This window comes from Sesamum indicum, linkage group LG6 (genome assembly GCF_026168435.1).
Source record: "Sesamum indicum cultivar Baizhima isolate 11 linkage group LG6, ASM2616843v1, whole genome shotgun sequence".
NCBI classification, from domain to species: Eukaryota; Viridiplantae; Streptophyta; class Magnoliopsida; order Lamiales; family Pedaliaceae; genus Sesamum; species Sesamum indicum.
The window spans coordinates 26547415-26561756 of NC_142662.1; the positions used below are offsets into that span (position 1 = coordinate 26547415).

The 14342-nt window shown below is 35.7% G+C and overlaps 2 protein-coding genes across 12 annotated transcripts; one reads left to right on the top strand and one right to left on the bottom strand.

Moving 5' to 3' along the window:
- The first annotated feature begins 1493 nt into the window (after positions 1-1493).
- On the top strand, positions 1494-10715 carry LOC105163234 (ERD (early-responsive to dehydration stress) family protein). 5 transcript variants are annotated; one of them, XM_011081502.3, is made up of 14 exons: positions 1500-1664; positions 4004-4224; positions 4835-5034; positions 5191-5530; positions 5676-5825; positions 6476-6611; positions 6736-6837; positions 7018-7137; positions 7324-7404; positions 7620-7960; positions 8529-8774; positions 9281-9605; positions 9777-10010; positions 10252-10715. In XM_011081502.3, exons 4-14 carry the CDS (start codon positions 5217-5219, stop codon positions 10498-10500), a joined length of 2298 nt encoding a protein of 765 aa, XP_011079804.1. In that variant the 5' UTR covers positions 1500-1664; positions 4004-4224; positions 4835-5034; positions 5191-5216; the 3' UTR covers positions 10501-10715. The 5 variants fall into 5 exon arrangements, with proteins under 5 accessions (XP_088737685.1, XP_088737683.1, XP_011079804.1 ...); XM_088881557.1 differs by having other exon boundaries at positions 1499-1664; positions 4835-5530; XM_020694668.2 differs by lacking the exon at positions 4004-4224.
- Positions 10157-14205, bottom strand: PAC (pale cress protein (PAC)). 7 transcript variants are annotated; one of them, XR_016065915.1, is made up of 8 exons: positions 13790-14205; positions 13617-13684; positions 13278-13472; positions 12467-12553; positions 12136-12186; positions 11716-11895; positions 11017-11325; positions 10157-10544 (listed from the first exon to the last, which is right to left on the bottom strand). XR_016065915.1 is itself a non-coding variant. In XM_020694669.2 (7 exons), exons 1-7 carry the CDS (start codon positions 13890-13892, stop codon positions 11095-11097), a joined length of 915 nt encoding a protein of 304 aa, XP_020550328.1. In that variant the 5' UTR covers positions 13893-14204; the 3' UTR covers positions 10924-11094. The 7 variants fall into 7 exon arrangements, 1 of the variants encoding a protein (XP_020550328.1); XR_016065912.1 differs by having other exon boundaries at positions 10991-11325; positions 13790-14204; XR_016065914.1 differs by having other exon boundaries at positions 10978-11325; positions 13790-14204.
- Positions 14206-14342: the final 137 nt, after the last annotated feature.

Genomic DNA, 14342 nt, shown 5'->3' on the forward strand with positions numbered 1-14342 from the left:
AAATTTATATCAATTAAGGATGACGTATAGTAGAAAAATATCAAGTAATCAATATTGTATACGTGAGCAATTAGAGATTAGGAGCAGATATGATTGCCGGCATCAATATATATATATATATGTAAAGATATTTGCTGAGTACGAAATTTTTTTAATTAAATTAAATTTTTTTGAACCAAATCAATCAAATGACATCTTATAAGGGTGTATTGCAATTTATCTTCCATATTGAAAATGAGCTTATTACTCCCTATGAAAAAAATATAGCGTAGTTTACTTCTTATATTTTTTAAAATAAAGCAATGAGGGGGTAAATCGCTTCATTTTTAAACTTATTGGGGGTGAATTATTGTATTTTAAAAAATATAAGAAGATAAATTACTATTTATTTTTTCATACGGAGTTAATTTGCTCATTTACGACATTATAAAAAAATTACTTGTATTTTTTTCCATCTTATAAATTTTACATTAATAAATATATTATATTTATTATATAATTGATTTGATGTGATTGAGTTAGAATTTTGTCGATAAAAAAGAGGGAGATGATTGAAAAATGAGTGGGAGAGGGGCAGCTAGCTAGCGTAGTTATTTGTGAATGGGCGTCCATATTCGCACCCAATGTTTGAGTGTTGTGATTTTAATGTGATGGCATGGAAGAGCATCTCGGGGCGGATGCAGATTGCAGGCAGGTTCGCCCAATTGATGCTGCCGTTGCTGTATCTCTCACCCTCTAAATTAATATTATGGATGGATGCCATAAATGAATGGGTTCTGGCCTGGGGATGCATTTTTCCCAATATTCTAACGTCACAATTTTTTATCTACTAGGTTGAGGTTCATGAATTAATTCATTTATTTTAATTTAAGAATAATTATATTTTTTTTATTGAGATTTGATGTAATTATACGTAATTTTTTTTGTAGTTTATAAAATTACATATAGCACCTCTAAAATTTGCTTCCGTTTAACAAATAAGTCCATTCATTAGTCAAATTTCATTAAATTTGCTGAGATTAACAGAAAAAAAGTCTATTGTTATCTTTAATTGACTTATTACTGATTTATTACGTGTCAAATAAATATTTGTAATCAAATTACCTTCATACAACTTCATGCATTAATGCATGGAGGAGGTATATCTTCAACTTGTAATAAGTCAGTAATAAGGCATATCGAGAGTATTACATCCTCTCCTAAGATTTAATGTAATCACACGTAAATTTCCTGTGATTTGAAAGTTACATTTAGTACCCACGAGCAATGTTTTAAAACCCAACTCGAATCGTCCGGTCCAACTGCTCAAACCGCTGACAGGGCTAGAAAACGGGTTGCGCGAAATACAAAAATCGATGGGAGTGAGAAATCGTGTTATTTTGAGAGAACCGTTTGACCCGATGATCGGACCACCAACCAGAGTGATTTTGACCAATTTTAGAAAGATGCTTAAATCTCTATTATCTCCTAATTTTCTTCCCCTTTCTTCAGTTCAGCTTCAGCCAAACACGCTCAAAGCCTCAAAGGCCAAAGTCCAAAGTCGGAAGCTCAATTTTTTCAGTCCATCTCTTCTCGCTTAAGTGCAGCAGCAACGGCGGAAACAACAGTAGTGGCAAAAACAGAAGCAGTGGTGGCGGAACAGCAACAACAACGGATGAGCGGAGGTATAAATCTCTCTTCTTTCTCTTTCTCATCGTTAGTTACTTCAATTATTTTTTGGCAATTTCTACAATCAATTAAGACAAAAACTAGCAAGAATTGTTGATGCAACAAATGCACTAGTAGAAATTTCAACTAAGAAAATAACCAAACCCTAAATATGAAAATGCAGAGAATTAATCCATTTTATGTTGGTTTCTTGCACTTATATTTGATCATATATAGTCGTGGAACGAACATTTTATCCTAATTAACATGACAATTTAATAAATAGAAATTTAAGTTAAAGTTTTATATGGTATTAATTCGATCAAAAACCAAGGATGAATTAATAATGCATGACATATCTATTTTATGTTACTTAATTATAAGCATATATTATTGAAAATATTAATTGCAAAGAGAAAAATACTTAAGAGACAAAATTTTTAAGTAAATTTATATTATTTAATTATTAAAGTTATTTTTATTTATTTTATAATTATTTATTACACATATATGATGTCATCGGTTCAACCATGTTTGGGCCAACGGTTAAACAATGATCCATAACCCACTAAATTTTCAGGGTTTTAAAAAAACATCGCCCATAAGGTCTTCTTCCGTCTAACAAAATGTTTTAATATATCATAAAATATTTAATAATTATATTCAAATACACATAGTATGTGTGCTGTATTATGGTTAAGACAGTACATTAATTATGTTCAAACATTACACGTATTTGGTTTTGTTCAACATTAATTATAGAACGGTATAATAATTTAATATTCCATAAACCGCATTGAGATCCGTGAATTTACACTAATCTTGAGCAACATCTGCTTTACTGATCATCAAATCAACCTAATGTCACACAAAATTGGCACTTTTCAAGAAATTGAATCACTGTACCACGTGTCCGTGTGGTGTTCCCGCGTTTGCTCCAATTCCCACGCACATATTAAGTTGTCCACAAAATTATAAAATTAGTCCTACAATTTAAAATCATTTCAGATTTAATCTCATATTTTATATAATTTTTAATCTAATTTTATATTTTGTTAAAAATTATAAAAAAGAATTTAAGATAATTTATCCCATGTGATATTGCAAATAAATGAATTATTTTCTATAAAAAAGGAGTAGAAATATACCCTCCTGTGTTAATTAAAATAAAGTAATTTATCTCATATCTATAATAGAAAATTGCTTGTATTTTTTCCTTATAAAAAGAGGTAGAAACATTAAAATTAAATAACTCCCTCCCACTAACAGACATTAAAGCTAACTGCTGAACATTTGTTTGACCCACGTACCCGTGATTTTTTCACATGGGTTATTCGTCATTAGTCTTGGCATTTTTTTTTGTAACTTTTACCGAAATATAGGGTTTTATAAAATGTGGGGTTAAATTCAAAATGATTATAAATTGTGGGATTAATTTCGCAATTTTGTTCAATATGCTATTAATTCATGTGGACATGACTGCCCTTTTAGTGAACTGTCAATGGCGGAGACCTCGGAGTTATATATGTCCAAAAATTACAATATGACAGTTGGGATAAGTCGTTGAAGTGGTCGGTTCAAGTTCAACTTTTTTCAATATTATTCCAAATGGAGATGCGCTATTTTACGTATAGCATCTCCTGCATATTCCGCCAATTGTACCCGCCTGCCGTGCTAAAGTTCAAGCACCAATCAATTGCGACAACCCGTATGTGGCTTCCATGTTTTCCATATATATATTATTTTTAGTTAATTATCCTTAAATTCTCTTTAAAAATGTAAAATTAAAAGCACGTACTTAAACACATTATTAATAATATTTTTTATTATTTAAACTTAATAATCCGGTGAATTTGATTGTGCGACCACGTTTTTCCTTCTTATAGTAAAATATAATCTGTTTAATTACACATGATTCAACGTTATTGATGTGGAATTAATTGGTACTGATGTATTGATTGAATTAATATATTATTTAATTTATTAAAATATCGATTTAACTGTTGATTTTCAGTTTCATCTAAAATAAAATAATTGGTAGGACTCAAATTTACTCACGTGAATTAATTAACATTGATGTATTACGCAGTTAATTAAAATATTGAGACAATCGTTAATTACTATTTGTATCTAAAAAGAAGAAAACGTAAGACTAGAATTTACTGACGTGAAATCAATTGAAATTTTTGACCAATTTTGGAATATATTGACCTAAAGGTGACTAATTATGGTAAAAGTTAAATTAAAGGTAAACCGCAAGGAGTCGTTGTAGGTACGCGGGCAAGGTGTCATATAAAATTAAGTGAGGGGTAATTTGGTCATGAGAAGTTTGAAAATTTGCGTGTTCTATCCGTAGGTGCAGTTTAACGTTAACAAAACTGTCATGAAGGGGCAGGGAACTCGCAAACCGAAGAACCCGTTGTCCGCCTCGAGCTTTTTGCCGCTTTCCCACCTCCGCCGCTCACCCCCCAAAAAGTTTCAATTCTGAGATGCCCTAATTCCGCCTCATTCTTGCATTCATCGAATTCAATTCATCGCCGAGGAGATTAGGGGTATGCATCTCGTTTTGCGCCATAGGTAAGAGACAAGAATTCAACTGTTTTGCTGGTTTGAAAAGTAACGGTAACAAGTATTCAAGAACAATAAAAGGGTGTCGTTTTCTTTTTCTTTTTCTTTTTTTTTTTTTGAATCTTTCGATTGTTTCTCGGTTGTTTCTTCGTTAGTTATGTCTTGAATCGGCGGAATTTGGGATAAGAAATTTTGATGTTTTAGGAAATATTTGAAATGATTGAATCCTTTTCGTGTCGTTTTGATTCTTTACCTAGTTTTGGACTGTACTAATACGTGATGATTTTATTGGTTTTGTCGTATTTCTGTTATCAAACATCTGGTTTCTGCTTCTTTGCGTCTTTCGGTCCCTCTGGTTTTCTTTTGGCTTCTTACGAGTCTTGCTTGGGAGACAACGTTGGTGTCAGACGTTAAGAGATAATGCTAGCAGTGTTTATCGATAACAGAGAGATATAGATTGTTGTGTAGTTTATTTCTGCATGCTTCTTTGCGGTATGATTTGTTCTCAGTAACTGTGTGCTGAATAGCACTCTGAGATTTTTGACTCATCCTCGATTCAATTTTATAATTTTGATACTGGAGTTGTTTGAAACGTGAAACCTGATGTTTGATTTTTCAGGTAATATCTGGTCATTAAAGGAGCAGAAATGTTCTAGGATATTCTGCAAGTTTTTGGAGCTCAAGGGGATCATTTAAACTGACTGACTAAACAAGTTCTTCTGCTCAAGGGAAGGCAGCTATAACGAATCGGGGAATTACCCCGATTCCATCAGTTTCAACTGTAGAAGATTATACCTCACTAGTGTGGAAGGTTTCCAAGTATGTATATTGTTTTGGGAGATCACGTAGTAGAATTGAGAGGAGATGTAGACCTTCGCCATCCTTTCTTTAATTCAATTTATGTGCATGCGCAGTTATATTCTCTTAATGTATCAACTTGGGAAGCCAATCTCACTTCTCTTTGTTCCGTCGCAGGTGATAAGTAATCCTCACATAACAATATGGCTAGTATTCAAGATATTAGCACATCGGCAGCTATCAATCTTTTATCTGCATTGGCATTTCTTCTGGCATTTGCATTTTTAAGACTCCAACCAATCAATGATAGAGTATATTTCCCAAAATGGTACAAGAAGGGTATAAGATCGAGCCCAAGGGGTTCTGGACCTATAGTGAACAAGTTCGTTAACTTAGACTACAGAACCTATTTAAAGTTCTGGACTTGGATGCCTGCAGCACTAAGAATGCCAGAGCCTGAGCTGATAGAGCATGCGGGGCTCGATTCTGCTGTGTATATAAGAATTTACCTTCTTGGGTAGGTGCAGAAGGTTTGGGCTTATGGCTTTAGTCTTATCATGTGGAAATTAATTTTTTTAGTGCTTAAACACATATAAAATGTTCTCTTCCTTATATTTCTAAATTCTCATGGGTCACGGTAATAAAAACAATCTGGAATGCAGATTGAAGATCTTTGTCCCTATTGCTCTGCTTGCTTTTGCCGTATTGGTGCCAGTCAATTGGACTGGCCAAACACTAGATGATGTCAAAGATTTAACATACAGCGACATTGACAAGCTCTCGATATCCAATGTTCCTGCAGGATCTTTAAGGTGACGACTAGACCTGTTTGCACCTCTTACAGTGATATTTATGTGAGATCATGGTTTCAGTTCTTACCTTAAAGGAGTCTCCGCACAGCCAAGATGCTCAGAGTACATTAGCAATGCTATTATGGCAAAACATGCATATGAAATAATGAAAATGATTTAATAAATGCCATATTATCATGTTGTGCTTCAACCATTCTGATTGATGACTTACACATCTTTTTTCTAACATCTATAGGATAACCCGCTGACGAAAGTTATTATAATTTATTAAGTTCATCGAAACTCTGTTATTAGAAAGAAATCCAAACTATTATATTTTACCTTTCTGATGTTTGAAATACAGTGTTTTGATTCTATACTGCGTCCTACTGTAGGTCAAGACTTTTGTATCATGAATCGTAAGAAGGGCAGCTGCCTGTTTAGATGCCATGAAAATGTTATAAGTTGGGTCATTGCTAGATACATTTCTTTTCTTAGAAGATGGTACCAGTGCCATCTTATTCATTAGATATAGGACTATGCATCTTTGTAGCTTTAGTAGATTGAAAAGGATGAACAGAATTTATTGGTTTGTTAATGTTTATTTCAGTTTGGATTTATTCTATGTTCTAATCTTTGGTAAAGCATATATTTTTCTAATTTTTATTCAGGTTTATCGCACACATAGTTATGGCATATATAGTCACGTTGTGGACATGCTATGTCCTTTACAAGGAATACGAAATCATAACTAACAAGAGGTTGCACTTCCTAGCCTCTGAAAGTCGTCGTCCAGATCAATTCACTGTGAGTTTGTAAATTATGCAAGCTATTTATGATGTATACTTTTTTTTCTGAGACTAGACTTCATTTTGGCCAAGAAAATTCTATTGTTTTAGCTGTGGGGATGATCATTTGGGTTTCATTTCAGGTCCTTGTGAGAAATGTTCCTCCAGATCTTGATGAGTCAGTTAGCGAGCATGTGGGGCATTTCTTTTGCGTAAACCATCCTAATCACTATCTCATGCATCAGGTTCGCATTTATGTTACTTCAATTATAATATTTGAAGAGTAAAGTCTTCAAATTAATCTTCGTGTGCCGTAAAGGGAAACCAGAAAGGGAACTCGAACTTGCAGATTACTTATAGAAGTTAATCTTGTATTTTGTTCTGAGGTTTTAATTCTACACAGCTCTTCAATAACTGGACTGCAGGTCATATACAATGCAAACAAGCTTGCCAGTTTGGTTGAGAAGAAGAAGAGTTTACTCAACTGGCGAACTTATTATGAAACAAGATATGAAAGAAACCCCAAAAACAGACCAATGACAAAGGTATAGTTAATGTTTTTAGCAATTTTTTTCTGTTTATTTATTTGTTCATTCGGAAATCAAAAGTTTTGACTATGGTTTTGGTTGCTCAGTGGAATGTGCTCATAAATAGTTTACTCAGCTGTTCTTGAATATATCCTCCACATGATTTAGAATAAACTTGTAATCTCATTTTCTTAAAGTTTATAGACAGGTTTTTGGGGCCTTTGCGGAGAATCTGTGGATGCCATTGATTACTACACGGCAGAAATCAAGAAGACAGTTGAAGAAGTAAGACTGCGACACTACATAATATGTAAACTTACTTTGCTTTTTAACTACCCAGATATACCTTCTTTTACACCATGGCCTGTCAATATTGCCTTATTGGTATGATTCAGAAGTTTGGCAGTACATGATTCCCAGGTTTGATGCGCTAGCTGATAACCAATTCCCTTAACCAATGTTTTTCGGCTACTTGACTGAGTTCTTTTCCTGGGGTACAGGAAGCTGCAGAAAGGGAAAAGGTCGTAAGTGACCCAAAGGCCATAGTTCCTGCAGCATTTGTTTCATTTAAGTCCCGTTGGGCAGCAGCTGTTTGCGCTCAAACTCAACAAGCAAGCAATCCAACTATTTGGTTGACAGAATGGGCCCCTGAACCACGTGATGTTTACTGGGATAATCTTGCAATACCCTATGTTGAGCTTAATATAAGAAAACTGCTCATGGGTGTTGCTATGTTCTTTCTCACATTCTTTTTCATGATACCTATTGCATTTGTACAATCCTTGGCAAGTATAGATGGTATCACAAAGGTTCTTCCGTTCCTGAAACCATTGATTCAAATGTAAGCTCATTTCTTTTAAGCATTTCTTTGTGTCAGTTGAATTGTCTTCCTATGAATAGATTTTGAGATGCTGAATTATCATCGTTGCATATCATGCCATTCTTGTCATGTTATTGGATCTCAACATACCAGATTAAACGAGGTTTTAGTTTTGAAGCATTTTCAAACTTGTCCAATGAATCAATTTTCTCAGTATGCCAAATATTGAAGTCATTAGTTAACGGTTAGAAGAAATAAGGTTTATGGTTTTTGTTTCTGTCCTCAAATAATTCCTCAGGATTTATCTAGAAAATTGAGTTCTCGATGACCATGTTCTTGATTTGTGGTTAGCAATGATCTGATATTCTGTAACCACATTCCTTGACATATAAGCCTGTGCACTAAGTTGAGTAAATAAAATGATGCTCCGGATATAGCACGCAAGCCAACTTTTGTATTTGGCACCATACTCGATTTCTTAGTGTACAATGCCGTGTTCTTTAAGCTCATTGGAATCTTTATCTTCTTCTCATTTTACTTGTGCATTTATTTCTTCAACATGTTCTATAATTGAGTTTTTGTTCTTCAGGAAAAAGGTCAAGTCTATTATTCAAGGTTTTCTTCCTGGTATAGCGCTTAAGATCTTTCTGGCGATTCTTCCAACAATTCTCATGATGATGTCCAAAATAGAAGGACTTAGATCTCTTTCATCTCTGGACAGAAGATCAGCTGCAAAATATCATTTGTTTTTACTCATAAATGTCTTCCTTGGAAGTCTCATCACCGGAGCAGCATTCCAGCAGCTCCATAAGTTCCTCAACCAATCCCCATCAGAGTATGTTACTGTTTGCTTCTAGCTTGATTAATTGCTAATATCACATCATTGTTAAGACTCAACAGGCATAACAACAAGAGAGTCTCTCATCTAAGCTTAATTGTATCGTCACCATCCATTTATGATTTCTAACTGAACTTAACAGTTCCTCTGTTTAGTTATGGAGATCTTGTATCCCTTACACAGCGTTGTTCTTCAGTGAAGTTGAATTCAACCTACACGTCGGCCAAAGTTTTGTTTGTTACCTTTACTACCTCTACCACTCATATTTTCCCATCAGTTTTAACTTGATGAGATGTCTGCAACAAAACTTAGCAATCCTGTTCTTCTTGTTTCAAGAACTCTAAAATTCTGTTATCCTTCCTAATTTCCATTGGATACTTAAATCATAGATCATCAAGTCACCAGCTCCCAATTAATACCACACACTAACTATTTGTTTCATGCTTGAAAATACCATGCCTCCCTGATCCGACGTTGATGGTTTAAGTTTTCCTACCTTGCAGGATTCCAATAACAGTGGGTGTTGCCATTCCAATGAAAGGCACTTTCTTTATTACTTATATTATGGTTGATGGTTGGGCGGGGATCGCTGCAGAGATCCTCAGATTGGTTCCTCTAATCCTGTTCCACCTCAAAAATACATTCTTGGTTAAGACAGAACAGGACAGGGATCAGGCAATGGATCCTGGCTGCATAACTTTTGCCTCATCAGAACCTCGCATACAACTATATTTCTTGCTGGGACTTGTTTATGCAGTGGTCACACCATTTGTTTTACCTTTCATCATTATCTTCTTCGCCTTTGCCTATGTGGTCTTTCGCCATCAGGTATGCTCCTAAGGAAGTCTCTGTATGGGGTTCATTTGAAGGAGCCCATTACCGAGCTTAGTCTCCAAACATTATTTGTTCGTGCTTTTATGCATTTTACAGGGCCAACTGCCACTTTTTCTTTCAAGATTAGGTTAGTAATGAGATTTTTTGCATTTACCCCTTCTCCAGATCATCAATGTATATGATCAGAATTATGAGAGTGCGGCTGCATTTTGGCCAGATGTGCATCGTCGTGTCGTTATAGGTCTAGTAATTTCACAATTACTGTTGATGGGACTGCTGAGCACAAAGAGTATAGCAAAATCAACTCCAGTGTTGCTCATACTTCCCGTCTTGACCATCTGGTTTCATCGATTTTGCAAGGGCCGATTTGAGTCAGCCTTTGTTAAGTTCCCACTTCAGGTTAGTGCATGCTGAATTTCTTTTATTTTTCATTGGACTTTATCATGATAAACTACAAGACAACTAGAGATGACAACATGTAGGGTCCGAGGTGGGTTTGCCAAAATTCGGAACCCGATCTGCTAAGAAATTATGCTATATCAGTCTTTTCAATCAGTTGAGATAAACTTTTATATCAGACAACGGAACTACGTTTATGTAAACTTGTGTGGACAATGAGATAAGTTTTGTGACTGAACAGGATGCAGTGGTGAAGGACACATTAGAAAGGGCTACAGAGCCGAACCTAAACTTGAAAGCTTATCTACAGGATGCTTATGTACACCCGGTGTTCAGAACCATTGAGATTGAGAAAGCAGCAGCTGTTGATGAGGAGGAGAACAACCCGCTTGTCGAAACCAAGAGAAATTCGCGCATGAGTAAAAGTGCTTCTACTGCTAGTGGCATCACTCCTGAAGCTGCAACAAAAGATGCCGCTAGACATATATGAGGTTTAACCATGGCACTTTGCTTGTGCTTCCTTATGCCAAGTCCCTGGATTAGAATGTCAATATTAGTGACATGGTATTGGATTATATGTTTCCCAGAAGATTAGACAAAGTCAAGATTGGGAAATACACTAGCTTTCCAATGGTCACTCTGTATTTATGACAATGATAAGGCCTCATGTATAATATATTCTTCCTACACATACTCATTATCTAATCTCTCTCTCTCCCCCCCTGGTGATGTTGGGTGGGTGTTAATTTCCAATTCCTAGGACTAGTTTTCGCTATCCTTCATCCACATGACAAAAGTTCAACATCTCGTTTTCACTTTTCTTCCAAGAGTTTGTAGAAAAAGGAGGTATTTGTGATTTTTCAAACAACAAGGAGATATTCGTAATTATGTCAAATATCAGGGGAGGTCGTAATTTACCCAAAATAGAAAGCCAAAAATGGGAGAAGAGAAGTGAGTATTACGTAACAATAGACACTGACTTGCTACAAGAGCTCCTAAATCTCACAGTAAGCTTTTGTTGGTTCTGGCTGGAAGTTCACCACTCATGGTCATGGACGATGACAGTAATCTCACGAAGCAATGACTACCAGGTCAAATTAATGGTCAGATCCAATAGAGCTTCTACTTGGTGTATGGCCCGTTGTTTCTCCTGCTGTTTTAACCTACTAGCAACTGATTCTGGATCAAGAGCTTGTGTATTTGCTTCGTCTTGCTCAGATCGAATCTCTTGCAGCAGTGCATCGACTTCTCGTACAAAATCTACCCTCAAAAGAACATCATCAGCCTCAATGGTTGGCCTCATTGGTCCTTGCTGCTAAACATAAAGATGGAACAACCAATCATTTAGGAAAATCAAATGAATAGAAAAGATAAACTTCAAAGCAGACTGATGCGCTTACAAAGCATGGAATATGTAAGCACACAAGGAGCAAAAACAAGCATGCAATCCGCAACTAAGGCATGAGGGAATTGGAAGGTTCATTGTAGGGGCTAGGTATTTATTAGAGATTCGTGGATAAATCAGTTTTAGTTACCGTATTATTCCTCTATTTGCCAGTCCAAGGGAAGCAAAAAATATGGCTGAAAGCCTTGACAGATTTGAGAAATTTATAGTCAAAAGCAAGCACAGAAGAAACCTGATAATAGCGCCTCATTGCGTCAGAAAATTCAAAATATAGAGTGATATAGCACATGTGAGTGACACCTTATCAATGTCAAATCCAGGTGGTACAAGAATGCTGAAGGGATCCTCTCTGGGAAAAGTTTCAACCATACGCTTCTTACATGCCTTTAGCCAGCCATCATCGTCAAATCCGTCATGCATATTCAAGAGATCATTAAGCAACCTCATTGCTGGAGTAGCCTCCCGTTTCAATATCTCAGTCTAAAGCATAAAGATGATATAGACAGATTAATACCATACTATATGATAAGGGTAAAAAATTGGCCAAACACCAACAAAATGGTGTCCCATCCAGGAAAAGGATGCAAGTCAAATAATGTAGTATCGGGCCAAATGGCATTACCAGGAAGCAACTGTCATTAGCCTGATATTGAAGTCTTCTATCTAAAAATCAATAACAATGGGAAACATAACAAGCGGACCTTCAGAAATGATGCATACCTCGACCCTCCTGTACAAGAGATCAAGACTTCTAACAGCATCCTTCTCATCCTGAAACAAGTTTTTGTAGATTTAAATTATCATACAGACACAAGAAAAATAACTGAAGAAGGATTAGGAAGCTCAAAAAGGTGTATCCTTGAAATGGTTTAAATGCTTCCGAGAACAAAAGCATGTGTTTGTGCTTCATATAATATTCCAACCTCATCTACTACTATTCATAACTGGAGTGCTCTTTATTGGTATGGCCTTCTTGCAACATGTTAAAAAATAGTGGAACCAATCATTTCCAGATACTAACAGACAACAGAGGCACTGCATGATAACTCACATCATGTCTAGCGAGATCTAGGCGATTCCATATCACCAACAGTACTAGTTCATTCAGTTCACCTTTCTCAGCAGCTTCCTCAATTTTCTGCAGTAAACAGAAAATAACTATGATCCAATATCACTTGAAACTTTAGCTAATATGATGTACTCACCAACAAAAAATATACACGTGTAGGATCAACCAAAATATAACTAATGGGGCTGAGGAATTCTTCTCTGAGGCGGAAAAGCATTAGCAACCGAATATAGAAATATCCATAGTGTCGAAATGGGAACAAAGTAAAGATGGATATGGAAATGAGAATAGGAATAAGGAAAGATGGGAACTGGAGTCTTGAATCTTTGGTTCAGGAAACAAATGGTAAACACAACATAGTAGGTATAGTTTCCTGCTGTAAGACAGAAGAATGAAATAGCATTTGAACTAGAAGTAGCAATTTGAGAGGGTGTAGACGTCCTCTGCATTTGACAACAGCCAAGATGCTAATCCAATGAAAATCACCAAAAGTTATTGATTTGAAGCATAGTGAAGTTCACTGCAACTCAGAATTAACTGGTGTGAAGAGAAACACCGGTAAAGGCACTTCCAATTTATCTGACAGTGGAGTTCAATCCAGCCGTCTTTAGTCTTTTGAGTTAATTCCAGTTCACAAGTTGCGATTCTCTTTAACTGAGATGAGCTTGCATGACTTCTCAGTTTCATTGACTTTGTTTACTTCCAAATAGAACTAGAGGTTTCCTCTTTAATACAGTTATAATTAAGGAAAGCATTCAACATAAATTTGAGCTAAAAAATGATTATAGAATACCTCTTCCACCTCTTCAGCCGATCTTATGAAGCTCGAAACTAATTTTTTGGCTTTGCGAAGCTCTTCATCTGGATAACTTTTCAGTCGCAACCCAATTTCACGGTACTCATCAACCTTTCTTTCCTCTTCCTCATCTTCCTCTTGCCGCCTCCTATGCAATTCCTTTGTCTTTTCCCTCTGCCTTGCTTGCCATTCCTAATCTCAAAAAGAGGTTACATTGGCTCTCAGAGAAAACCATGAAACAAAAACTTAACCACTGCGGCAGAATAACTTCACGAGAACCCACAAAAAGAAATCGCAAGAAGTGAGACTACTAAGTGAGAACACACACATACATACATCATCGTAATATTCTTTCGGAAGTCCGTATAAGTCTCGCTCTTCTATCTTCTTGCATCTAAGCAAAGCTGATATTTGGAAACAACAAGAAAGAAAAAGATGGCATCTTTCTTCAATTTTTGAATAAAGAAACAAACCCAGAAAAACAAAGGGAAAGAAAGAGCTTAGCTTACTCTTGGAAGTAGGTATCGTGGGAAAAGCTTTCTGAAATCCTGATAAGGGTGAGCAGGGCGGGAGAGCGGTGCATGTTAGCAGATAAAAAGCCCTTGTCTCCATTTCTTACCCAAAATTGCGCTATCCTCCTTTTGTCCGGGCCCCGGGGTTTAGCCTACCACTACCACCAGCCTTCTTAAACCCTTCCCAAGTAATCTGCTCTGCCCTCTGCTTCGCATAGTCAACTCTTTCTCCCCTTTTTCTCTACTTTCTCCCCTTTTTCTCTACTCTACTTTCTCCCCTTTTTCTCTACTTTCTCATGCTCAAAGATTCACGGTGCTTTACATCCAACTATTACATAGTTTAAAGAAAATCGATCAAACCAATCACATAAAAAAATATATTAACACTTACTCTAATTAATAAAATTCAACCAAACATAACAATTTTTTCCTAAATTATAAACATTTGAGTTGGAGTGTTTTGTATAAATATTAAAAGGTTTGAAAAATTAATTCACGTCTTAGAAAAAGTTTGAAGTTTGTATGAAAGAATATAAATAGTATTTAATAT